The sequence below is a fragment of the Doryrhamphus excisus genome, chromosome 17, assembly GCF_030265055.1.
Source record: "Doryrhamphus excisus isolate RoL2022-K1 chromosome 17, RoL_Dexc_1.0, whole genome shotgun sequence".
NCBI lineage: Eukaryota > Metazoa > Chordata > Actinopteri > Syngnathiformes > Syngnathidae > Doryrhamphus > Doryrhamphus excisus.
In genome coordinates, this window is record NC_080482.1 from 8254916 (window position 1) to 8280298 (window position 25383).

Sequence of the window (25383 nt, forward strand, 5' to 3'; positions counted from 1 at the left end):
CAGAGGCGCACATCAATTAATATTACACTAGCTTCTAAAGTGACGTCCACTCCTTGCCAAAAGTCGGCGACTCGTATTTGCTTTGGGCCTCCTGCCGAGGAGAAGGAGCGAGGGGAGTGATGACAGATGGCACAGTGGCCTCCTTCTTCCACTGTCTTGGCTGAGTTGTGGATGCAGCTGTCACTCATTTTTCATGTGAGCGTGCACATGCTGCTTTTGTACCGTTGTTGCGATACGATATCCATGTCTTTATGGATATGGGGTGTGTTTCTGTCAGTGCACTTGTGTCACGACAAAAGCCTGATGTCACATTTGACTTGGTAGTGAAGACTGGAAAACATTTCAAGTGTCATGTCATCTACTCTCATAGAGAGTAAATTGAGTTGTGGCGTCATCTAGTGGCACTTTAGGGTGATGCAGCTCACATTTGACTATTATACAGTCATGGCCAGTAGTTTTTTTAATTGAATTTGAAAAAAAAGTCTGCTACTTCATTTTTCCCACTTTTTGGACCTATATATGTAATGGTAATGGTTTTATATCATTTGAACATGCATCAGAGTACAATTGAATGCATCACATAATCAGTTCACAGTTCCACATGTCCAAAAGGAGTAGGAAGAAGCAAAGCTTATTAAATCCTACCCCTCCATCTGGTACTTTTACAATCAGTAACTGTTACATTTGTTCACTTCCTGCTTTCCTAATATAGTTTGTTTATTTAATTTTTAGTATGAAGTATGAGGTGATATGAGCATCCAATGACATAATGTGTACCATAGTAAGTGTCAATATAGTGATATGTATAGCACATCATGACTGGTTCAAGACTCTTCATCCTTGTATTTAGCAAACATCAACTGCTTGTATTGTTTCTTGAATTGGCTCATCGTTGTGCATTGTTTGAGGGTCTTACTCAATCCATTCCATAGTTTGATTCCACATACTGAAATGCTATGGCTTTTTAACGTAGTCCTAGCATATAAGTGTTTCAAATGTAGTTCTTCCCTGAGATCATATTTTTCCACTCATGTAGAGAAGTATTGGTTGACATTTTTAGCTAATTGGTTATTTTTAGCCTTATGCATTATTTTAGCTGTTTGAAGATGAACTATATCAGCAAGTTTCAGTATTTGTGATTTTGGAGTTGTATGTTCTCTGTAGGCGGCATTATGAATTATCCTTACTGACCTTTTTTCAGTACATTTAGCGAGTGAAGATTGCTTTTATAGTTATTACCCCATATTTCCACACAATAAGTAAAATATGGTAGAACCAGAGAGCAATAAAGAGTGTGGAGTGACAAATTTTGCTTTGTTCAATATTGTTGTTAAATTAGAATTAAGTTAGAATTCTATATTCTCATGTTAAATGATGCAAAAAAGCGTATTCCCCTTTAAGAACTGCCCAATAAAGTCCAGCAAGCAATTAGGACTGTCTCCAAAAGTTGATTCAGCTGTGGGATTGAGGTACCACCAGTGCTGTGCTTGCTCAGGAATGGCTGCAGGCAGGTGTGAGTGCATCTGCTCACACGGTGAAGCAAAGATTTTTGGAGAATAGCCTGGTGTCAAGAAGGCCGCAAAGAAGCCACTTATGTCCAGGAAAAACATCAGGGACAGATGGTATGTAGGCATTGGATTTCTGAAGAAAACAATTTTCTGTGATGAGTCCCCTTTCTGATTGTTTGGGGCATCCAGAAAAAAAAAACTTGTCAAGAGAAGAAAAGTTGGGCACTCACAATCAGTCCTGTGTCGTGTCAACAGTAAATCATCCTGAAATCATTTATTTGTGTATTTGAACATTTTCGTCACACACACACTGCCTTCCTTCTTTGTGTTTTGCAGCGTGGCCATCTTGGTCTACGACCTGATGGAAGCCACTCAAACACAGGCTGTAGTGCGTGTTAGGGGTCATGATCCTGTGAGCATGAACGCTCTGGCATCAGTCACAATGCAGCCCAAAAGTTAATTGACAACATGGCTTGGTGCATTGGTCATCACTGCTAATATTGACTCAGCCCATACGGTAATTTAGTCCACTGTGCACAGCCATTTTGGTAATTTGGTAAACTGGACTGCATCAAGATGGCCGTTATTTATTCCGCTGTTAGCTTAGCCATGATTGTAGTGTACTGTGATATGAAGTTACAGTGCCCTCCAAAAGTTTTTTTTTTTTTACTTTTACTGTATACTCAAAAGGGCTGCACGGCGAATAAGTGGTTAGCGCAGCTAGGAGACCCGAGTTCAATTCCACCCTCTGCCATTTTTGTGTGGAGTTTGCATGTTCTCCCCGTGTAATTAGCGACTCCAAATTATCCGTAGTTATGAATGATTTGTCTATATGTGCCCTGTGGGCTGCATGGTGTAAAAGTGGTTAGTGCCAAGGCCTCACAGCTAGGGGACCCGAGTTCAATTCCACCCTCGGCCATCTATGTGTGGAGTTTGCATGTTCTCCTCGTGCTTGCGTGGGTTTTCTCCGGGTACTCCGGTTTCGTCTCACATTCCAAAAACATGCTAGGTTACCCCGCCACCAAAGACAGCTGGGATAGGCTCCAGCAATCCCCGCGACCCTCGTGAGGATAAGCGGTAGAAAAGGAATGAATGTCGACTCAAAATATTTGGGTTTGCTATCAAGCGAGCAACATTTCAGCTTTTATTTCAGGTAGATATTATTCTTAGACAGTACAGCCATTTGCTTGCTAGCTATTAACATTGTCAGTTGTGACCAATAAACATGTATTTGAAAATTGTATGCCAAAAGTAGAGTACAAAAACCAAATGTAATAGAGAGTTTTTTCAAACAGGTCAATTCAAATAATGCAGGTTCGCTGCAATTGTTCACATCAGCCACGAGGCATCTGTTGATAAAATAAACTGGGAGTAACAGCGTGGTACCTTCAATGTATCTTTGACGTCAACACCCGTGCAGTCGTAGTGGTTGGCGTGTAGCTGGCCATCACTCTGCGGATCCAGTCGTCATACATGCACAGCTTAGTGTAGACGCTGGGGTGCTCCGCGTTCTGGCAGCCATGTCGGAACCACTGAACACCCTGCAGCTGACCGTTGCACACTAGAACGGCGGATGCGTCATTCTGTGTGAGGTTGACAAAGTAGATGGTTTGGGAAAGTGAGTGAGTGAATCAACCAGTGTTCGGAAAATTACTGTAAAACAAATTACTTTCGTGTTAAGTTAGCTAAATTCAGACGGCAATTACATTCATTTATTTTCTATTCCGCTTGTTCTTGTCGTAATCTTCCATGACTGTGAGGCTAACATGCTAACTGCTACCATAAATTCCGGTGTATAAGCTGCTTGGAAATGCTTAATTTAGGCAAAACTTGCCAAATTTTCTTCAATATACTTTTTTTTTTTAATTAATTATAGGTATTTACCACAAAACAGCGTACTTCTTGGAGACTTAGGCTGTGTTCGAAACCGTATTCTAACTACTACATACTCCATACCGCATACCCAATCCATCAGACAGTATGCAAAGCGTTTAAACGACAGTGTACTAAATGATAACCAACAATGCATTGCGCTCCTACCCGAGCCGAAATCCACAGGCTGAAGCTGATTTCATTTTAGCTCTAAACTCTTTAAATACATTACTTTATTGAGTTTTTTTTAATCAGTCGAGAAAGTGACCGTTCAGATACCGAGTGTGCCATTTATTTGTCCAAATACCAAGCTTTTACAACTTCGTTCGGACGAATTCGGCAAAATTTAAGCTAGCCGAAGTGAGCAACGCACTTCCGGTTATTTTCACAAAATAAAACACCCCCTTACTTTTCTCATACGAAAAAAAACATTGTGATAAATCACTGCTTTTACTTTGAAAACAAGAAACGAACCAATTGGTAATATATCCTGATTGACACCGCTGTTTGGTCCATTCTGCTGCTCAGTGTTCAGCCAACATTTTTTTGTTGGCGCATTTTTTTGCGCGGTGACATCACGTCGCGTTGCATCCTGCGTAATTTGAGCGCGTAAGTAAGATGATAATACATACTCAACATTCTGGGAACTTCTCGCATACTTAAAAATCACATACTACCGGTGTAGACATACTGCATACTCAAAGAGTTTATATGAGTAGTATGCGGTTTTGAACACAGCCATAGATTATTTCAAAGACAAACTGCTAATTAGCATTAAAGCTATATACACACACATTTCCATTAAGGACCGCAAAAACACTTTAAAACTGTCTAAATTCAAGCATTCATAATGAGTATTTTTAAAGAGAGTAATACATGAGTTTGAGTCTCTGCTCACCAAACAGTTGTCGGTGCCATTGACGTCGCCGGTGCACACCATGCCCATGCTCCAGTACAGGAAGTCGGGGAAAGTGTTGATACACGTTTGGTCGTCCACGACAGGCACGGTCAAACACTTCAGCTGCTTAGGGGACTCGTCTGTTTTCAGAAAAAAGAAAATAAATTAGCTGAAATGTCCAGGGACCATCCATCACTGTAGTTTAAATAAATACAGTATTTATTTAAACAAATCCACTTACATTGATTTGGTACAGTGGAGCCCCAACCGCTAACACTGCAGCTCTCTCCAGGCTGAGGGCAGCGACCTGGCAGGCCGATCGGCCGCACATGCTCGGTAAAGTGGGCCGGCTTGGCCAGGCGAACCATGGCCAAGCTGTGGAGGGGCGAACGGTACGGACTGTGGCGGATGACCTCCGCCACGGGAATGTGCTGCTCGGATCCCTCGTCCACCGTGAGGTCATGTTCTCCAAGAGAGGCGATGACGTTGGACCTGGAAGTGATAGCGTTGTTGAATGGGATGGGAATTACATCACATATTCCCACCTAATGTACTGTAGCTACGTGTAAGCGTCAAAGTTTTTGCTTACGCTGGCGCACAATTGGCAGACGTCACTAGCCACCACTCGTTGATGAGGGCGCCGCTACAGCTTGTCCGTTGGCCGCCCAGAGACACCTGCCAGGGTCTGGAATGAGGCTGGCACACCTTGTTGTCCTCCTCCAGAGACGACACTCCTGTTTAAACACAAATAGTAACAATAGTAACTATAATTAAATAGCAACTTCCTGTCATTGTCTACCTGTGAGGCCCAACGCCATGAACAGAAGAAGAATCTCCATGTTTGTTCTGTAGTAATGGCGTTTGTCTGATGTCGTCCACCTTTTATAAGGAGGACCGAAGAAGGAAACGCTTTGTTTCCCGTCATTTCCAGGCGTGACCTTTGTAATGACGCTTACAGTCAAAGGCGTCATGTCCTTTCCCTTCATAAAGAACAAGAACACTCATTTACAGCACACAGCAGATATTAGCGATCCATACTGTCACGTTTCTAAGCAATTTTAGTGATTTTTTTCACCATTTTTCCAATATATCATCATCTAATTTTATGGATTTTATGGTACAACTTTTGGCAGGTGTGGCATCAGATTGCATAAGAACAAATATATGGGAATAATGGTGCCAAATTCTGTTAATAAAGTTAATATTCCACCGTGACACCTTTTTCTACACAGGTTCTCTTGCACAATCCAAATAGTGTTGAGCTTTGTACAGCACAATATTTGCTTGTCGCATTAAAAAACGCAATCAATGTTGGTAAGAGTACTGGGAAAACAAGTTAGGGTACAACATGTATAGTACTTACATGTTTACACACCTGAATGTTTAGTAAAGTTAACACCCAATCACAAAAACGTGTTGTCTCGATTGTTTGTTTGATTATTTTATTTCAGATTTTGACAAAAAAAATATGTCCTACTTTATTTGAAACCTTAATTGAATTATACATTTTCACAAATGGGGCTGCACGGCGGACAAGTGGTTAGCTTGCAGGCCTCACAGCTAGGAGACCCGAGTTCAATTTCACCCTCTGTGTGGAGTTTGCATGTTCTCCTCGTGCATGCGTGGGTTTTCTCCGGGTACTCCGGTTTCCTCCCACGTTCCAAAAACATGCTAGGTTAATTGGCGACTCCAAATTGTCCATAGGTATGAATGTGAGTGTGAATGGTTGTTTGTCTATATGTGCCCTGTGATTGGCTGGCGACCAGTCCAGGGTGTACCCCCGCCGGGATAGGCCCCAGCACCACCCATGAGCCTCGTGAGGATAAAATGGATAGAAAATGGCGGTAGAAAATGAATCATTCATTCATTCATTTTTTACCGCTTTTCCTCACGAGGGTTGCAGGAGGTGCTGGAGCCTATCCCAGTTGTCTTTGGCATGAGGCGGGGTACACCCTGGACTGGTCGCCAGCCAATCTCAGGGCACATATAGACAAACAACCATTCACACTCACATTCATACCTATGGACAATTTGGAGCGCCAATTAACATAGCATGTTTTGTTTTTTTTAGTAGCCGGAGAAAACCCACGCATGCACGGGGAAAACATGCTAACTCCACACATAGATGGCCGAGGGTGGAATTGAACTCAGGTCTCCTAGCTGTGTGGCCTGCGCGCTAATCACTCGGTCTCATATCAACCAATTAACCAATTTTTGGGATGTGGGAGTACCCGGCCAAAACCCACGGAGAGAACATGCAAACTCCACACAGAAATGCCCAAATGGGTAATCGAACCTGGGTGTCTTAGCTGTGTGGCTTAAGCGCTAACCACTCTCTACCATGCAGAAATTATAATTAAATTAATATAGAATTATGTAATAACTGAGAATAAGTTGCCCTGCAATTGGCTACCCTGCCTCTCCCCCAAAGACAGCTGGGATAGGCTCCAGCATGGATGGAATAACTGATAATCGACATAGAAATCTCATTAACAGCATTAACAAAACAAACTTCACATTGTTTGTAGTTTTCTTCTGGTTTGTTTATACTCAAACTCAACATGTTTGTTATTATATTATTATTGAAGCTCGTCATCTCAACCTGTTGCTTTGCGGATTAATACAAATGTTTTGAACGGCAAACTAATTTAATGGGGGAATAACTGACCGCATACACTCATGGCAAGGTTTATGTATAAATACTTTTAATGTTATAAAGCATGAGAAAAACTTGTTGAGGTTTGTGGTGGGGAGGCGTAAGATGACAACACTGTTGGCTGGTTTTTCCTCATTTCATGGCATTTATAGGAATGTTCTTCTTCCTTCTTTTGTCTACATAGCTGCGGTGTGTTCACTGTTGCTCAAGTGTTAAAGTCCTTCAGTGGCCGGTGAGGGTTTATGCATCTTGGGAGTAAAAGAGGTGATAGAGCTGGTCCTGCAGGATTCCATTGTAGGTGCTCAAAATTGTGGTCGTTTCTGTGTAAAGGTTGCTGCAAAAAAAAAAAAAAAATGGAGATGAGGTATAGCATTTGAACAATTCCAACTCCTTTTCATAAAACGTCTTACTTGACTTTCTCCTCGATCTTGAGGTTCTTGAGGGTCTCCATATAATCAGAGGCCGTGTTGACCACGTTGTTGTAGTACGACTTGATTGTGTCGCTGATCATGGTCAGGGTGCCTTGATCTTCCTCGGCCTGCCTCGGCATACGGAAGCTTTCAACACCTGCATTAGACCAGGACAGTGTTGTGACATCTGTTTTGAAATGCAGTGGAGTGTCTGTTTGTACTTTTTCTTTGGCTTTTTTGTGGCTATTTTGTGATACGTAAAGAGCAGCAGCATCAACGAGGAACGTTAGGGAACGAATATACACCTAAAGTTACATAATGTTTATAATTCAATGTAAGTTACTGGTTTTTACAGTACTTGTATGGTAATTAATAAAGCTAAAGTTTTGTATGGCGGCCACAGTTTACCCAGCAACAGAATATTTGTATTTCTGTTATTTTGATAAAATATGCTTAATAAAATCTCACAAACTGCACAAAGTCAGAATTAATTGCGGTCATGTTTAGGGTTTTTTTGGGGGGTACTGTAAAAAATGCCATGAAGCCATGAAAAAAATAATATCCACTTGTTATCAAAGTTAATATAGATTGTTTTGTTATTGTTTTACATTTTACACTGCTTAATTTCTTTTTACAATTGATACACTTAAGTACGTTATTGAAAAGCTAAAATGTTGTATGGCAGCCACAGTTGAACCCAGCAACAGAAAATTTGTATTTCCGTTATTTTGAGAAAATATGCATCATAAAATCTCACAAACTGCACAAAGTCAGAATTAATTGCAGCCATGTTTAGTTGTTTTTTTAGGGGGGTACTGTTTTGTCCAATACTAAAAGTGACCTCAGCCATGAGAAAACATGAAACAAAAATAATATCCACTTGTTATCAAAGTTAATGTAGACTGTTTTGTTATCGTTTTACATTTTACACTGCTTAACTTCTTTTTACAATTGATACACTTAAGTACGTTATTGAAAAGCTAAAATGTTGTATGGCAGCCACAGTTGGAACCCAGCAACAGAATATTTGTATTTCCGTTATTTTGAGAAAATATGCGTCATAAAATCTCACAAACTGCACAAAGTCAGAATTAATTGCGGCCATGTTTAGTTGTTTTTTTTGGGGGGGGGTACTGTTTTGTCCAACACTAAATTAAATTAAAAGTACACTTTTACACTTAAGTACGTTATTGAAAATTGATGATTTAATTTTCACTTATTATTGAAAGTCATCATCATCACATCATGTGTAAGCTTGGGATTAATTCTGGCCTTTTTCTTTCATAATGTTTCTATTTTTGAAGCCACCTCATTGAGGTTGGGTTTAGTTGTGTAGCTTGACCCTTCTATTTCCCATAATTCTTGTGGGGAAAAATGGTACCAAATTGTGTTAAATCAAAGGTCGCCCACATTGTAGAGTGTTAGAGTGACCACTTACTAATGGCAAGGAGTGCAAGCAGCACAGTGACAAGCAGCAGTTTGTTCATGGTTGATCTGCAACAAGAGAGCAAATATTTATGCATGTTAGCCACTAGGGTGCAATATTGTCCAATTATATAAGCCACATTTGCTTTGCCTTTTCCTTTAAAGGTCCCGGATTCAGGTATTTATTCAATATTTAATTGACTAAAATTCATGTACTCACTTTATTCCCTCCCAGAGGTGTGATGATGAAGAAAAAGCAGAGCATCTGTAGGCCTGATCAGTTTATATAGTGTCGGCCATGTGTTGACTTGTCACTCCAGGAGCCAAAGTGCACTGTGGGGGAGATAAACTGGTGGTGTTGTCGGCCCACTGCTCCGGTGTGTTTGTGGCAACTGTGTGTTGATGAAACTTATCTGTGCAAACACGTGGAGGATGAGGATGATGAGCAAGGGGATTTTCTGGGAATTTTATAAATTAGGAATGTGGCGGACTTTGCTTGACTTTGGACTTTTACAGTATCGCCCACAGAACCCATGTTTGCGATTGTTTCGTTATGACTGACTTTATGTCATCTATTTGGTAAATGCATCACACTCGACAGGACCCCCCCCCTTCCCCCCAACCCTCCTTGTTCCTTACATAAAGGCCCTGATGCGTTCATGTCACGTCACAACAGTCCCAAGTCCCATTGAGATAGACTCTAGTCTAGAGGGTGTTGAACACGTCATCGGATTAATTGAGATTATGAAAGATTTAAACTAGCTAAATTAGATTTAACAGGATGCAGTTTGTCTCTTTATAGGGTTAAAAGCACTGCTCTCTCCTTTCCAGTAGTTGAGATGAAATGTGTTTATTTCATAATCATAGCCTATTTATTAAGAATCATTCTATTACAATTTCCTTTACATTTCATATTTAGTCCCTTTTACTTTGTAGAACACAATCCATTGTTAAATACTGTATAGTGGAACAAAATATCCTAAATTGTAGTCTATGAGTGATTAAATATTAACAGATTTTTCAAGGTACACAGAATACTGCATTCTTGGGTGAATACCAAAAGAAACATTTTATTCTCATTTTTTTTAATCAGAAAAAAGGTTTTATTGTATCTTTTTCCATTCTTTAGTAATCAGTAGTAGAACATACGTAAGTTTCAGCACGTTCTCAACAAAAAAAAGTTTTTTTGTCAAAATTTGACACAAATTTAGTCATATAAATATAATATATACTATATATATTTTTTTTTTTTGAAAAATTTTGACAAAAAGCCTTTTTTGCCCCCTTTTTATTATTTTCTTCTAACATTTAAGCAATAATGCCACAACATAAACAACACAAAATGTTTTTTTAACATGAAAATAGCATGCCTTTACAAATATAACAAATATACAATTTTCGCATTTAAAATGTCGCTTCTATGTGTAACTTCCCTCGCACAACACAGCAAAATGCCTTTCCAGTTCCCGGTTGTTGCGGAGCATGTATTTCCGTGGAAGAGATATATACCGAGGTCTTATAAAATGCACCTTTCCCACCTTGTGGCCATTTTTTGGCCTTTAAAACTTCACCAAACGGACTCTCTTCCATTGTGGAGTTGCATCATTACCTCTTTATCTCTCTAGTGCAAAAATAAAGTAAAACATGTATAAATATGTCTTTGCACTCTTAAAAATGCTGGGTTAAAAACAACCCAATCTGGGTTGTTTCCCAACCCAACGCTGGTTAAATATAGGACCAACCTCGCGTTGGGTTATTTTAACCCAACAAGTTGGGTTGGTTCTCTTAACCCAACAATTGGGTTGTACATTGGGTTGTTCAAATGACCCAACGCTGGGTTCATATTTACTACACGGCTGGGTTATTTCAACCCAGCAAGTTGGGTTGCCAATATACCATATATATTTATATATATATATATATATATTTTAATTATTTATTTATTTTTATTGTATGCTAATACTATTAATAATATATTACAATGATAATGACACCAATGTAACAATAAAATATTTCAAAAAATTCAACATTTCCAGAACATACAAATATAACAACTCACAACATTTCCTTCACATATGAACAAATTATGTACAAAAAAAATAACATTTTAAGAACAAGTGAGGGGGACAGCTATGAGAGAGTGATATATACATAGAACAAGAGGCTCTGTGAGCAGCAGCACAAATGGGGAGGCGATTCTGCCTGCTGCAAGTATTCCACCATGTTAGCTCCGACCTATGATGAGAAAAGAAAAAAAGGTAAGTATTTTGTAAGTATTTCTAGCAGTGCAGAGCAATTGTCATCAGCTCTCTACTGAAGCTATTTCAATATACATTCTACAGGGAGAAGTATGACACCATTAAATTCAATGGAGTGTTCAACAATTTATTCAGGGGGTTTGGCCAGTCTTATGTTTGGTCTGTGGTTTATACGTCACACATCACTATGGAGTAACAACTTACACCAAGTTACAACTTGTAAGAATAGTGCTTCATGAAATGAGAAACACAGCCAAATGTTACGTTGTCACACATTCCACGAAATACAATCTTTTCAAGTAGCTCCTCATAAAGAGTCCTTCTTTAAAACTGTGTAAAAGAACAACTGGAGTCATTTCACAATTCATTTACATTTTAATTTCTATTGAAAGGTAAATTACTTACGGGCTTAACATCGAGGAAGGCTCTCTTCACCTCCTGAATACTCGCCCGGACCAATTTCCTGCCCTTTTTAAACACAGGCGGAGGGAGCAGGATGGGCAGCAGAGTCAGGGCGACTTCTCCCCTGGCATCTGTAGGACAATTATGGGTGTCATTACCAGATTGTTGAGAACATGAGTTTTAAATAATATAATATAATATTACAATTTTAGATACAACTGTCTTGTTTTCAATATGTCCCACTACTGTGCAGTGTTGTCGTATTGCAATCAACCCTAACATAATATTAAGAAAATGTCTCGATTATGTTTACTTGGTCTATTTTAAAACACAAAAACACACCCCAAACATTTTTTTACCAATTGGGATCATGATGTGTACCATAGAGAGTTTGTCATCATTGTCTAGAGCAGTGGTGAGCAAACTTTTTGACTATAACAGCAATATATATTGGAATCACAAGATGGATCACAATCAAAATCAAATCAAAATTTGGGTGTTGGTACAAGCTACAGTGACTGACCCACCGCCATTTCTTATGAATAGAGCATATAGTAGGCACAGTAGCTACTGTAAAACAATACCCATAAAATGAAGGCATGAAGATGACTTACCTTTCAATCAGCCCTGGTAGCTGCCACTCAGTCAAGTTGGAACTGACAAACTCATCCATAGATGCTTTTCAGCGAACTGAAACATCACAAAGAGGGTCCATAAGAACAAACGTACCATGAAATGAACTAAGATTCAGTAGTCCAAACGTATTCTGCACATTTATATGCGACTTATAAAACTGTCGTCGAATTCGCGCCCAAACTAGTTGAAACTGCTAAGTATACAGTGGACTATCGGTGGCTAACGGAAGCCCGCTAGCATGCAGCAGTCTAGCGTAAAAAAACACCGGTTCATCAGCACGCTCGTATTAATTCACGAGATTCTTTAACTTGATATCACATAAAATGGCAAATTGACGAGATAACTGACGTTGTCCTCATAACTATCACACATAGTGCACGTCTCTTGTAACTTCAACAACATAGTTTGGTTCCTACATAGCTCGCCAGCGAATGTGTTCGCTTGCCACTTTTGGAGGGAATGGAAGTTTGCTAAGGTTACCGATCCATTCATGAAGCTAGTACTCAACAGTGCTTCACGAACTTACATTTTAACAAGTTTATGAAGTTTTATATAATAATATAAAGTCAATTCTACGGTAAAACAATAGTGGGCATGTAACAAACCTTGCTCCGTGCTGAAATTGGTCTCCTCAGATGAAATGTGGGGTCCGAACGAAGTAAGTTTGTGGGCGGGGCTTTGTTGCTCGAGTTCAAAATTCTACCCAACGCTTTGGGTTGTCCAAAATAACCCAGCACAAAATAATGGAAATCACAACCCAGCAGCAAATAACTCAGCACCCAACAGAAATAACCCAGCAAATTGGGTTCTCAGAATACCCAACTCAATAAAAATAACCCAATTAAATGACCCAACAGGCTCAACCCAGCGATTGGGTCAAAAAAATAACCCAGCATTTTTAAGAGTGTGGGAGTGAGCGGTCGGGTTGAAAAAAAAACATATAAATACGTCTTTGGTAGCGAATGAGTTAATATTGGGTATCGGTCCAATATCAACAAAAACAAACAAAAGTATAGTTGTCCCTTGTTTATTCCGGTAAATTGGTTCCAGACGTGACCGCAATAAGTGAATTTCCAAGAAGTAGGATTGAAGATTAATAAACAGAATGTGTTCGTGGCATAGAAAACCTGTTTATGACAGTCTAAATATATATATTTTTTATCATTATTTAAACCCTGTAGACATGAAATAACACTCCATTATAGTAGACATAATATAATACGGCATATTAGACACACTGTAAATAAGATATGATATAAGATGTTGTTGACAGCATGCTTCCTGGTGCCTGTTACCTCAACAATTTAACGTTACTGACACCTAGAGACCAGGGATGAATACTACTCTACTGCCACTGTTTATAATGAAGGACAGACTCGTAATACACTCCCATCGCTTTAACACACATATGCAGTGAACACGCATACAGGAGCTGCTGTTGGCTACTCTCTACACTGCTAACCTTCAGGGCTGCAACAACTGCATGCAGCAGCAACACAACTGAAAAAGACCACTGAGTGTAAAAATTGTCATGTAGAAGTCTCCTGCGTCTCCACAGATGTGGGGAAAGATCTTTGCAAAACAAACCTCCAATGCCCCGAACCAAAGTTCAAGATATCAACAACGTGTGAGAATTTTTTTCTACTTGATTGTTTGAGTAGTATCACTTCATCAAGTCTTTTCTAACGTTCCACACTACAAAAAGTCTGTATGATTCATGCAATACCATTATATATATCTTGTTTATGTGGAAAATATATGGGGATATATATCGATATTCAACCTTACGTAAATATATTGGGATATGAGTTTGGTCCATATTTCACTACCCTATCAAAAATATGTAAAATTAGCTTGAATATTATTTTCTAAACTAATAATAAACTAGGATATGACAGGAATGATTTATTCATTAATATACTTTTTAAAAATATAATAGAGTGAAGCCTTAAAATTGGACGTATGAAGTGGCGGGGACAACTGTAATGTATATTTAATGATATTGTGTGTTGTACTGAGCAGCCATACTCTTTCTTATATTGCAATGCTAATTTTGCAAAGTAAATTTTCAGTTCTATGGTTATCGCATTTCTTCTTCATCACTGCTAAATTCCCCAAAACTTTTTAAACTATCCCACGTGCGAGCGTGCATGATAATTTTACTTTAATAACTATTTTTAATAATAATTAATATTTGTGCATGGCTAAATGACATGCAGGATTTTTTTAATGAACATCTATTGGTGTAAACATCGGTCCAAATCATGAACTAAGGTTTTCAGGTTGTCTTAGAAGATGTTTCGCATCTCAAAGACGAAGTGAGACTAGATAGGACAGCTCTAGTCTAGTTCATGCTCAAAGGCTAGGACACACACCTTTCCAGTATTTCATTCCAGTTCATTTTATTGAACACATTCACACATACAAACATACACAATCGTACAAAGACTACAGTTAGTGTACCAAACACAACACATTGCACATGCTGAGTACATTTAGTGTAGGCGGCGCTGGCGAGTTTATGCTGCCTCGCCACATGAATACAAGACGATGCTCTTTGCTCTCCTGGGCTTTGAAGGCGCTGTGTGATCGATGCCGAGTTGCAGCAAGTGTGATGCGCTCTTTATTGGGCGGGCATGAACTTGTCCAGGTAGATCTTGATTTGGTCGATGGAGTCGCTCAGGTACTGGCCAATGTGAGGGCGAAGGTAGTGTCCGTACACACCCAGAGCAGCCATACGGGCTTTCTCCACCAGTGGGTTAATCTCCTCAGCCATTCCTCTGCACAGTACACAGTGCAACAATTATTCCAGCGGCGTGGATTTGTATTTGTATTTGCAGCACATTCTTTGCAAACACTCACTTGGCGACTTTAGCGATGGCTTGGACCTGAGGGTTGGCCTGCATGTCCTCCATGACGTGCTGGTCATCACCGATTTTCTCAATGACGGGAGCAATGGCCGCCTGCAGCTTGCCGTAAGCGTTCAGCAGCCTTTTGTAGAATGTAGTTCTGTAGGCTTCGTATTTTTTCACCAGCTCCTGATCAGGTTGGGGAACTTCACACAGGCTCATGGAGACTGAAAATGACAGATCATTGCGGAACGTCTCAAAAAAAACACGTTGCCGTAAATCACCCTTTTTTCCCAGTCTTGACCCAAAAACAACAAATAAGAACGACGTTACATGCATTTGTTGTTATTGTAATACATAATGTTCTTTGGTAAGTTTGACCACATATATAATTTAGGTCTTCAGTTGCAAATATTTGCTTGTAAATAGACATTTAGTACATTTAAAGCAGTGCGGGGACCACTATACTAACAATATCTATTCAAAGCAATAGCCAGTTAAAGATGAAATTAAATTAAATGCATCCACTCTATGTATATTTAGATTGCTTGTTTAAGTTTTCTTACCCTGCAGAGCCAGGATCAGTGCGACTGCGTATTTTGCATGCATGTCTGAAACAAATAAAACAGTTATTAAACACATACTAATCATTATAAATGCAAATTAACCTGCATACTTTATGCATATTGCATGTGTAAGAGTAAAGGAAAAATATGTAAAAAAAAAAATGGAACCATTACCTGCAATTGATTAGAATCTGGAGCCCAGAAGTGACAGTCTGCTCTGAAAGTGAGTTGTCTGTAACTGGGAGCGCACATCTGGACCGGATGATATAGGGGGAGACTGTAAGCACACGTCATCTGATGAGGACACACACACACACAGACGCACACACACACATGCACACACGCATAATCACCTAAACAAAGTCCAGTGTACACGGTATTCCCTTCAAACCCCAAATGTGTCTTATGCAATGAGTGACAATGTACTGTATCTACTGTATATTCACAACGTACACGCACCCGTAGACCCTCCTGATATGTACCGTACGCAGCGTATGTTGTACCGTATGTCACAATCTCCACATCATCTGCAGTTTGTCTGAATAGTGGTTGTAAAACGCAACTTTTGATTAGATTAGCTTAAGATCATCAGCGTTTCTGTTAGGTCGAGGCCTGTCTAGACGCAACCTTGCTGACCTTTTGCCCTCATAGACTATCACTGAATCCATGTCAACTTTAAAAATGATTAATTGTTCTTAGTTTCAATTAATCTCAAAGGAACTGGCACGCTTTGCCAAGGCCCAACATCAGTGCCAATTATGATTGGCAATCGGAAGTTAAGTACAACCTCCACCAAAAATGCATAAAATCAATTGGAATGTCTTATTCCTTGGCTTTGGGCACCACCAATCTACAAGGTTTTGTCCAATTCAGTATCGTAGTAACCTGTAAAAAAATATGCTCCAAAAGTCAAATAATACAATTTTTGAAAGTCACAATGTGTGACATCATTGCCGGATATCTTCTCTGAGATTTTACGTATTCTTAATTAATACCATCAATATCCATAAAATACTACAAATTGACAGTATCGCTCTGCAAACACCTTCCTGTTGTCTCTCCATTCCACTGATCCCTAATTAATTGTGATTAATTAAGACTAACCCATGATAAGTCAATTTCCACAAAGTAGGATTCCTTTATAGATAATTTCATAGAAAACATGTTTTCAACCTTCGAAATGACTTTTTTTAAACATTATTACAGTCCTCTTGACACAGTAGTGACTGTATTGTCGCCTTTACACTCATACTACCGAAAATAGTGGACATGATGAAAGAAATTAAGCAATTTAATACGTAAATAAGACCCATACTCTTGTGTATTGCTATAAAGGTGTTCTCGTGCTGAGGGAACTGAGTTTTGAGAGTTTTAGCATGGCTTGGGTTACTGCAGAAACATAGCCCGTGTTTTTATTAGCGAGGATAATGCCTCTTACGATATACATTAATTCAAACATGTTGTTCGAGCAATCAAGTCTGGTGCTTGTGTGTCTGAATGCATTTTAGTTAGTTTGTTAGTTTAGTTAGTTTGTTATGCATGAAAGTGTTTAAATACATATATATGCTTATTGTCGAGAATTCGTACCATGAAGTGTCCAGAAATGACGATACATCTGTTAAATGTCTTGTCAGAGTAACTTTTACTTGATTTTAGCGTTTAATTTAGTCAACTTTAGAGTTGAGTTGATGGCGACAGTGTGATTAATCCAGTCTGTTGTTATACAAGACTCCAATTATTTCAAGCATAGAACAGTTAGAGCTGTTTAATGGCTAACGCTCTCTACTCTACTATTGGTTGGTTTTGACCTTTTAGGGTCACTGAAATTCTTTTACAGTGCCGTTGTGTCTTCAGAGAGCTACTTAATATCAGTTAACATGCAAACGCCACACAGAGATGGCCGAGGGTGCAATTGAACTCGGGTCTCCTAGCTGCGCGCTAACCACTAGACCGCCATGCAGCCCACTAGTAAACATCTCAAATTAAAAAAAAAAAATACTGCTATGAAACGATTAAAAAGTCTGATCACAATATTGTGGATTAATTGTGATTAATCCTGATTAAATGATATTACTTTTTAATCTAGACTAATTGTTTGTTGCAATCCACTTGGTAATTGTGTTAGTCAGTTTGTCCAAGGGCGATTTCATGAGGACCGATTGTCACCCATCTTGCGACAGAACCGATGATTATCGGTACAGATTATATATCGGACCGAAATAAGCATAAAAATGCGATATCGGTTAATATCAGTCATGCTACACATATCAGTATCGGTATTTGCTGATATCTGTATCGAAAATTGAGAGTTGGACAAAATCGGCATATTGTTTTTTTTTTTAAAAAAAAACGATATCGGACATCAAAATCAAGCTGATGAAATTGTGTGCTAATATAAGTTCTCACATCATGTCTGACTATGACTAGCTAGCGCTAATATTGTTGCTTAAGTCACCATTTGCGTTTCAGGTATTTATTTTGCACGAACAAAAACAAAAACCAACCAGTTTACACGTGTTTGATTTATTATGCAATTAAGAATCAGTCATGTTTGTAGCCATAAAAGGCATGTAGCTTTGAATCTTCTCCTTCAAAGAGTCCTGGATGCCCGAGGCCCATTCGCTGTAGCTGTCAGCTACCGGCTGGATGTGGTCTTCATAGTAGGTGCCCATATAACCCAGTACCACCTCTCCCACATTCTGGACTTTAGCTTTGGCTGCACTGTGGGATGTGCAAGTACACAGCATGAGTAATAATGTACACAGAACCACAACTTCAATATTAAGAAAAAAAACAGAACATTTGCAATCATTAACAGAGTCCCTGTGTGATATGCATGCTTGATATACACTGTATGCTGTGTGTGTGTGTGTGTGTGTGTGTGTGTGTATATAATTAGAGGAAATACCGAGCTCTCTCCATCAGGCTGTGCAGGAATCCTGGAGAGTCAGGTTGACCTGGGTCTGGTGTCTGAGCCCAAAGGGAGCCGCATGCTGAAAAGGGGAAATATTGTTAATTGGAAAGAAAGAAAATTAGCATTAAAAAAAAAAGCTGCATTAAAAAAAACACACACACCTTGAATCAGTAGAATGAGAGTGATGACAAGAAATCGCATCTAACATCAGACAAACAAAATATATATTCATAGTGTATACTTGATGTAGGGAAGAGGAATAACATGATAATACCTTTATTTGTTTTTCTGTCAGCTGCTCCGACCAACTCAAGTTGAATGAAATGAGTGTTACTGCTCCATTGTATTTGTATAAGCCAACAGGTTGTACATTGGTCACCATCGCATGACTTTTCTGTTTGGTTTTCATTTGGTTGCTTTTTACCTGTCTAAGTACAGTTAGATGCAGTTTGTAAGTATTGAGAAATTAATTTTTTGTGCTTTTATATAACAAATGCACAAAAAATATTTAAAAATGGGTACTTAATCCTGAACCTAACCATAATTTGAACACTTCTTTGTAGTCAATGACTGATTGTCTTAAAAAATTCTTTAGCGGGCATTGTAGTACCTTTCAGTAAGATAATTAACCTAGCATGTTTTTGGAATATGGGAGGAAACCAGAGTACCCGTAGAAAACCCACTCACGGAAGAACATGCAAACTCCACACAGACATGCCCAAGCGGAAAATCGAACCCAGTTCTTCCGGATATCCTGACTGTTTGGCCTACATGGTAACCACTCTTCCACCATGCAGCCCACCAGTAAACATCTCAAATAAAAAAAAATATTGCTATAAAACGAGTAAAAAGTCTAATCAGAATATTGTGGCTTAATCGCGATTAATCCTGATTAAATATTAATTTTTAATCTAGACTAATTGTTTGTTGCAATGCACTTGCTAGTTGCTTGTTAGTCGGTTTGTCCAAGATTGACTTCAAGAGGGTCGATTGTCACCCATCTTGCGACTGAACCCCCCCCCCCTCCGCCTCCGTACAGAACATAGGGGCATTATATCAACAGATATGGTGCTTCCTGTAATTGTCATACTGCTATAAAATTATTAAAAAGTCTGATCTGAATATTGTGGATTAATCGTGGTTAATCCAGATTAAATTATATTAATTTTTTAATCTAGACTAATTGTTTGTTGCAATCCACTTGGTAATTGTGTTAGTCGGGTTGTCCAAGGGTCAATTGTCACCCATCTTGCGACTGAACCCCCCCCCCCCCCCCCCCCCGCCTCCGTACAGAACATAGGGGCATTATATCAACAGATATGGTGCTTCCTGTAATTGTCATACTGCTATAAAATGATTAAAAAGTCTGATCAGAATATTGTGTATTAATCGTTGTGATTAAATGATATTAATTTTTAATCTAGACTAATTGTTTGTTGCAATCCACTTGGTAATTATGTTAGTCAGTTTGTCCAAGGTAGATATCATGAGGGTCGATTGTCACCCATCTTGCGACAGAACCCCCCCCCCCTGTAGAGAACATAGGGGCATTATAGCAACAGATATGGTGCTTCCTGTAAATGTCATATTTGAACCTGGAAGTATTTTGGCGAAATGAAAACTCCTTCCTGTACAGTGTGCACAATACCGTTCCATCAAGGGGTTTTTGGACTCAAATTTGCCAACGTCAGGACCAACCGTCTTTTATATTGAACTGTTAGTTGTGCAGCCTTACTATGGCATCAACTAGTGGTTTGCGCATGCGCGACAGTAACACTGTTGAGTCATAAACAATTGAATCAGACAAATAATGATGATACACTGACCCACATCGGTGTGTTAATTTTGACAGCCCTAAAAAAATGCTTCTATGAGATTCTTTAGTCAGATAAAAGTCAGCTTGTATCAGAATGATATCAATAGGATAATCAAACATGCTCTTTCCTTCTGTCCACCTACATTTGCTGCATCAGACAACCATCCAAGCGCCCTTTGGATCAAGTATCTGAGCCCATTTACCAGACGCTGATGTGTTTGTGGACCAGTCAAAGTCTGTGATTGAGCAGAACAGATAGGACGTTAAGAGAAGATCGCAGGTCATCCATGTGATATGATAAACAGGTTCAGCTCAGCCAAGAAATTCTGCGGGCAGAGTCCATGGTAGGCAAAAAAAAAAAAAAAAAAAAATCAATTTGATCTCATCAAACAATCCTCATCCCACAGCTGTCTAAACACACAGAGGGGACGGAATTGTTTGTTTGATTAAAAACAAATGTGTCTTAAGCACAAGTTGTATGTGGGACACGTTTGTGGTACATGGGAGCTCGGTATTAATTGTGTAAGTAGGTTATCAAAATTTAGTTCATTTAGTTAACGGGATTACACAAAAAACAACTTCATCATTTGACGTTCAACCTAGCACAGGAGTGGGACAAGTGCCAAGGACGAACCAGTTACATCACAATGCGGACCCGGATAAAAGTGCAAATGCAGGATTTTGTTCATTTTGCATTATGATGCATGAATGTTAACAATTAAAAACAAAGTCTAATTTACTTCGAATCAAATGCAGTAAACTTATATTGACAAAAGTAATCATCGTTAAGAAGTCGATGAATGCACGTACTCCATGTTAACAAAATCACAGCAAAAGTCTTGAAAATAACCTCAAAGCTAATGCTAATGCTAATGCTAACACAACACAACCACTCAATTTGGTTCCATTACTAAAAATATGTTGTACTCCTACTGCATACTACTGCTCTAAAAATGAGCTTCAAACTGGAAAGGACTTTTTGGGTTTAGTGTAACAAGTAAACATTATTTTATCCTTATCTTGTTCTGCAATAATGGATTCCCTAATTAGGTTAGGTTGCTAGGTGGCAGAACGGTCAGATGTGTGACCGCCATTCTCAGGATCAGCCTTCAGTGAAGAGACACAGTGAGTGGATCATTAACCACCATAAACTTTCGCTCATTTCTTGTGAAATCGGTCGAGAGAGCAGCCATGTTGGCACTTGGCCTTTGCTCCGACTGACTATTGACACAAATAAACAATTATCTTTTGACTTCATCATCGGCCTATTTGTTGGCTATTATAATAATTTGCTCTGATATTTGTCACCCTGTAGCCCTTCATGTTACAATATAAGACAATACATGTTTTGTTTTGTTTTTTACCAGAAAAGTGCATTAGAAGCAAGTTGAAAAAAAAAAAAAAACGACATGCTAACCCCTTATGATTTTGACCGCCCCTCAAATACTGGCATTTTCTGCCGTTTTTGGATGCTTCTCAGGTCCCTGTTGAGTGTGTGTGAGGTTTTGCCTGTTTGTTTTGGACCAGAAAAGTGCATTAGACGCAAGTTGAAAAAAACAAAAACAACAGTGAGGTTTCCTCTGTTTTTTGACCAGAAAAGTACATTAGAAGCAAGTTGAAAAAAACGTTAAAAAAACGACATACTAACCCCTTACGTTTTTTTGTCAAAAATCACCAAATCACCAAATTGATACTCTGGCATTTTATGCCATTTTTGTATGCTTCTCATGCCCCTGTTGAGTGTCTGTGAGGTTTGCACTGTTTTTTTGACCAGAAAAGTGCATTAGACGCAAGTTGAAAAAAACGACATGCTAACCCCTACTGATTTTTGTTAAAAATCAGTGCCCTCAAAAACTGGCATTTTCTGCCATTTTTGGATGCTTCTGGGGCCCCTGTTGCGTGTCTGTGAGTGTCTGTCTGTCTGTCTTTTTTTTTTTTTTTTTTACCAGAAAAGTGCATTAGAAGCAAGTTGAAAAAAACAGAAAAAAACGACATACCTTATGTTTTTGTCAAAAATCACCAAATTCAAACTCTGGCATTTTATGCCATTTTTGTATGCTTCTCATGTATGCTTTTGAGCGTGTGTGAGGTTTCCATTGTGTTTTTGAACAGAAAAGTGCATTAGGAGCAAGTTGAAAAAAACAACCAAAAAAAAAACGACATGCCCCCTAATCATTTTTGTCAAAAATCACTGTCCTCTAACACTGCCATTTTATGCCGTTTTTGGGTGCTTCTGTTGAGTGTGTGTGAGGTTTCCCCTGTTTGTTTTGTTGTTGGTTTTTTTGCCAGAAAACTGCATTTGAAGCAAGTTGGTAAAAAAAACAACAACATGCTAACGTCTTATCATTTTTGTCAAAAATCACCGCCCTTTAACACCGCCATTTTGGATGCTTCTCAGGCCCCTGTTGAGCATGTGTGAGGTTTCCCCTGTTTTTTTTTTTTTTACCAAAAAAGTGCATTAGAAGGAAATTGAAAAAACAACAAAAAAGTGACAAAGATTTTTGTCAAAAATCACCGCCTGTCATTTTATGTCGTTTTTGGGTGCTTCTGTGGCCCTTTTGAGTGTGTGTTAGGTTTCCCCTGTTTTTTTGACCAGTAAGTAAGGCATTTTTTAGGACAGGCATTTTTTTGGACACAAAGACCTTTTTTTGGACATTATGTATAGTTAAGCATTTTTTTTGGACATTATGTATAGTAAGGATATTTTTTGGACATAAGGCATTTTTTGGAACATGATGTATAGTAAGGCATTTTTTGGGACATGATGTGTAAGTAAGGCATTTTTTTGGACATGATGTATAAGTAAGGCATTTTTTGGGACATGATGTATAGTAAGGCATTTTGGGTCATGATGTATAGTAAGGCATTTTTTTGGACATGATGTATAGTAAGGTTTTTTTTGACATGATGTATAGTTAGGAATTTTTTTGGACATTATGTATAGTAAGGATATTTTTTTGGACATAATAAGGCATTTTTTGGGACATGATGTATAGTAAGGCATTTTTTGGGACATGATGTATAGTAAGGCATTTTTTTGGACATGATGTGTAAGTAAGGCATTTTTGGGACATGATGTATAGTAAGGCATTTTTGGGGACATGATGTATAGTATGGCATTTTTTGGGACATGATGTATAAGTAAGGTTTTTTTGGACATGATGAAGTACACAGCACGAGTACTTGAAGTATGAAGGCCTCATAGCAAGGCTATTTTTTGGATATGATGTATAAGTAAGGCATTTTTTGGGACATGATGTATAAGTAAGCCATTTTTTGGGACATGATGTATAAGTAAGGTTTTTTTTGGGACATGATGAAGTACACAGCACGAGTACTTGAAGTATGAAGGCCTCATAGCAAGGCTATTTTTTGGATATGATGTATAGTAAGGCATTTTTTGGGACATGATGTATAAGTAAGGCATTTTTTGGGACATTATGTATAGTAAGAACTTTTTTGGACACAATGTATAGTAAGGCTTTTTTGGGGGGACCAGATGTATAGTAAGGCTATTTTTTGGACATGATGTATAGTAAGACCTTTTTTGAACATGATGTATAATAAGGCATTTTTTGGGACATAATATTGTGTAATGTACAGGTAAGGTGTGATGTGTGTTTATTTTTTAATAAAAAATAACATAAATGACACCACACTGGCCTAGACCAGGAGATATGTTTTTTTAATTCATATTTATTTGGCACACACACAGCATTAAATGGAATTATGGATATCCAAAATAGTTACTGATTCTTTTTTTTTTATGCATACAATACACATTGTGACTCCCTTTTCTCCTGTTGAGTTACACTTGAAGCGAATTGGAGTCATGTAACCATCTTAGCAAGTGGTTTGAATGAGGATGGGATGTATACTTCAAAGTCTACTGGGTGAGATCCTGCACCTGTTCCTTCAGTTTCTGCCAGCCATTCCTAAAAAAGTTCCTGTTGAAGGGGAAAATCATAGCGTCAATTTTCGTAGATATAATGCATGTAATAATATGAATACTTATGTTAAAGAGTGTACATACGAGGTGCTGACGGCAAAATCGCTCTGCTGGAACTTCTCTAAGGCTGTCTTGGACTTCTCCACAACGGTTCTGCCAAACTCAGATAACCGTTCACCAGCCTGGGCAAAATGGTCCTCCATTGTCCTATCCTGAGCCTCTGTGTGTGTGCAAACCCCCCCACCCCGATAGTTAAAGTCAAGCGAGCTAGAAATTCTGACATCGGTTGTGTTCAGTGAACGCAACACTCACCAGTGTATGCGACCAGAGCCAGCAGGAGCACGGCTACTGCAAGGTAGAGTCTCATCTTGACTGAAAATTAAATAAACAAAAAAAATGATTAGCACATGTAAAAAATAAACAACTAACAATAAATAAACTGTTTTATTTACATCAATGTTTATAAAATGTTAAATACCTGTTGTTGCTGTTGTTGATCTCAAGGAGGACACTTTGGTGTGTGTGTGTGGGCGTGTGTGTGTGTGTGTTTGTCTCCTTATAAGCATGCCGGCTTGCAGCACTGTGACGTAATGACCATGAAGTGTAGCTGCCCCCTTTTATTGACCCCTCACCGCATTATTAGAACTGTTTGTTTTTACAAGGAATATAAGAATGTTTACTTTGAGCAGAGGTGCTATTTTAACAATTTTTACATTAAGTTTACTCAATATGTTTGTGTCATTGTTTAGCCAAATGAGAGGTAAGTATAAGTACAAAATATGTATGTCATGGCCAGACATATAGCTATTTTATCGGGAACATTTTTCTTTTAAATATTAAAAGAAATAATTCAAATTTAAATTTAAATTAGCTTATGTATTTATTTGATTTGATTTATTTGACAGCATAGCATTTACTCAAACAATTAGTCCATCAAAAGTTATGTTTATTTTATCGGGAACATTTTTTTAAAATATTAAAATAAATAATTCAAATTTAAATTGAAATTAGCTTATATAGTTATTTATTTATTTATGTTATTTTATTTATTTGACAGCATGATGTTTATTTTATTGGGAACATTTTCTTGTAATATTAAAAGAAATAATTCAAATTTAAATTGAAATTAGCTTATATAGTTATTTATTTATTTATGTTATTTTATTTATTTGACAGCATGATGTTTATTTTATTGGGAACATTTTCTTGTAATATTAAAAGAAA

General features: G+C 38.3%; 4 protein-coding genes and 1 long non-coding RNA gene across 5 annotated transcripts; all 5 read right to left on the reverse strand.

The window, feature by feature from the left end:
* Positions 1-2622: 2622 nt before the first annotated feature.
* LOC131105436 (trypsinogen-like protein 3) lies at positions 2623-5587 on the reverse strand. Its single transcript, XM_058053551.1, has 5 exons — positions 5078-5587; positions 4868-5012; positions 4520-4770; positions 4279-4418; positions 2623-3091 (listed from the first exon to the last, which is right to left on the reverse strand). Exons 1-5 carry the CDS (start codon positions 5262-5264, stop codon positions 2897-2899), a joined length of 918 nt encoding a protein of 305 aa, XP_057909534.1. The 5' UTR covers positions 5265-5587; the 3' UTR covers positions 2623-2896.
* A 1375-nt stretch (positions 5588-6962) lies between these two features.
* apoc2 (apolipoprotein C-II) lies at positions 6963-9099 on the reverse strand. Its single transcript, XM_058053425.1, has 4 exons — positions 8990-9099; positions 8783-8838; positions 7345-7501; positions 6963-7268 (listed from the first exon to the last, which is right to left on the reverse strand). The coding sequence occupies exons 2-4, from the start codon at positions 8829-8831 to the stop codon at positions 7175-7177; spliced, it is 300 nt and encodes a 99-aa protein (XP_057909408.1). The 5' UTR covers positions 8832-8838; positions 8990-9099; the 3' UTR covers positions 6963-7174.
* A 1579-nt stretch (positions 9100-10678) lies between these two features.
* Positions 10679-12075, reverse strand: LOC131105460 (uncharacterized). The gene is made up of 3 exons (XR_009119937.1): positions 12044-12075; positions 11433-11560; positions 10679-11004 (listed from the first exon to the last, which is right to left on the reverse strand). It is a non-coding gene; the product is annotated as an uncharacterized LOC131105460 (long non-coding RNA).
* Positions 12076-14450: 2375 nt separating this feature from the next.
* apoa2 (apolipoprotein A-II) lies at positions 14451-15771 on the reverse strand. The gene is made up of 4 exons (XM_058053457.1): positions 15655-15771; positions 15481-15525; positions 14928-15141; positions 14451-14845 (listed from the first exon to the last, which is right to left on the reverse strand). Exons 2-4 carry the CDS (start codon positions 15521-15523, stop codon positions 14689-14691), a joined length of 414 nt encoding a protein of 137 aa, XP_057909440.1. The 5' UTR covers positions 15524-15525; positions 15655-15771; the 3' UTR covers positions 14451-14688.
* A 2212-nt stretch (positions 15772-17983) lies between these two features.
* On the reverse strand, positions 17984-18791 carry apoc4 (apolipoprotein C-IV). Its single transcript, XM_058053651.1, has 4 exons — positions 18669-18791; positions 18556-18595; positions 18389-18473; positions 17984-18201 (listed from the first exon to the last, which is right to left on the reverse strand). Exons 1-4 carry the CDS (start codon positions 18774-18776, stop codon positions 18015-18017), a joined length of 420 nt encoding a protein of 139 aa, XP_057909634.1. The 5' UTR covers positions 18777-18791; the 3' UTR covers positions 17984-18014.
* Between the last annotated feature and the right edge of the window lie 6592 nt (positions 18792-25383).

Excerpts from the sequence above, each read along its gene's own strand:
- apoc4 (XM_058053651.1), bottom strand. The coding sequence starts at position 18,776 with ATGGTGACCAATGTACAACCTGTTGGCTTATACAAATACAATGGAGCA. Across the intron at positions 18,596-18,668 it reads TGACAGAAAAACAAATAAAG|ATGCGATTTCTTGTCATCAC; the intron begins GTATTATCATGT and ends GTCTGATGTTAG. Across the intron at positions 18,202-18,388 it reads AGCCTGATGGAGAGAGCTCG|TGCAGCCAAAGCTAAAGTCC; the intron begins GTATTTCCTCTA and ends CACATCCCACAG.
- LOC131105436 (XM_058053551.1), bottom strand. The coding sequence starts at position 5,264 with ATGAAGGGAAAGGACATGACGCCTTTGACTGTAAGCGTCATTACAAAG. Across the intron at positions 4,771-4,867 it reads TCTGCCAATTGTGCGCCAGC|GTCCAACGTCATCGCCTCTC; the intron begins GTAAGCAAAAAC and ends TATCACTTCCAG. Across the intron at positions 4,419-4,519 it reads CTCCACTGTACCAAATCAAT|ACGAGTCCCCTAAGCAGCTG; the intron begins GTAAGTGGATTT and ends TTCTGAAAACAG.
- apoa2 (XM_058053457.1), bottom strand. The coding sequence starts at position 15,523 with ATGCATGCAAAATACGCAGTCGCACTGATCCTGGCTCTGCAGG. Across the intron at positions 15,142-15,480 it reads ACTGATCCTGGCTCTGCAGG|TCTCCATGAGCCTGTGTGAA; the intron begins GTAAGAAAACTT and ends TGTCATTTTCAG. Across the intron at positions 14,846-14,927 it reads GCCATCGCTAAAGTCGCCAA|AGGAATGGCTGAGGAGATTA; the intron begins GTGAGTGTTTGC and ends TGTACTGTGCAG.
- apoc2 (XM_058053425.1), bottom strand. The coding sequence starts at position 8,831 with ATGAACAAACTGCTGCTTGTCACTGTGCTGCTTGCACTCCTTGCCATT. Across the intron at positions 7,502-8,782 it reads GCTTGCACTCCTTGCCATTA|GTGTTGAAAGCTTCCGTATG; the intron begins GTAAGTGGTCAC and ends GGTCTAATGCAG. Across the intron at positions 7,269-7,344 it reads AAGATCGAGGAGAAAGTCAA|CAACCTTTACACAGAAACGA; the intron begins GTAAGACGTTTT and ends TTTTTTTTGCAG.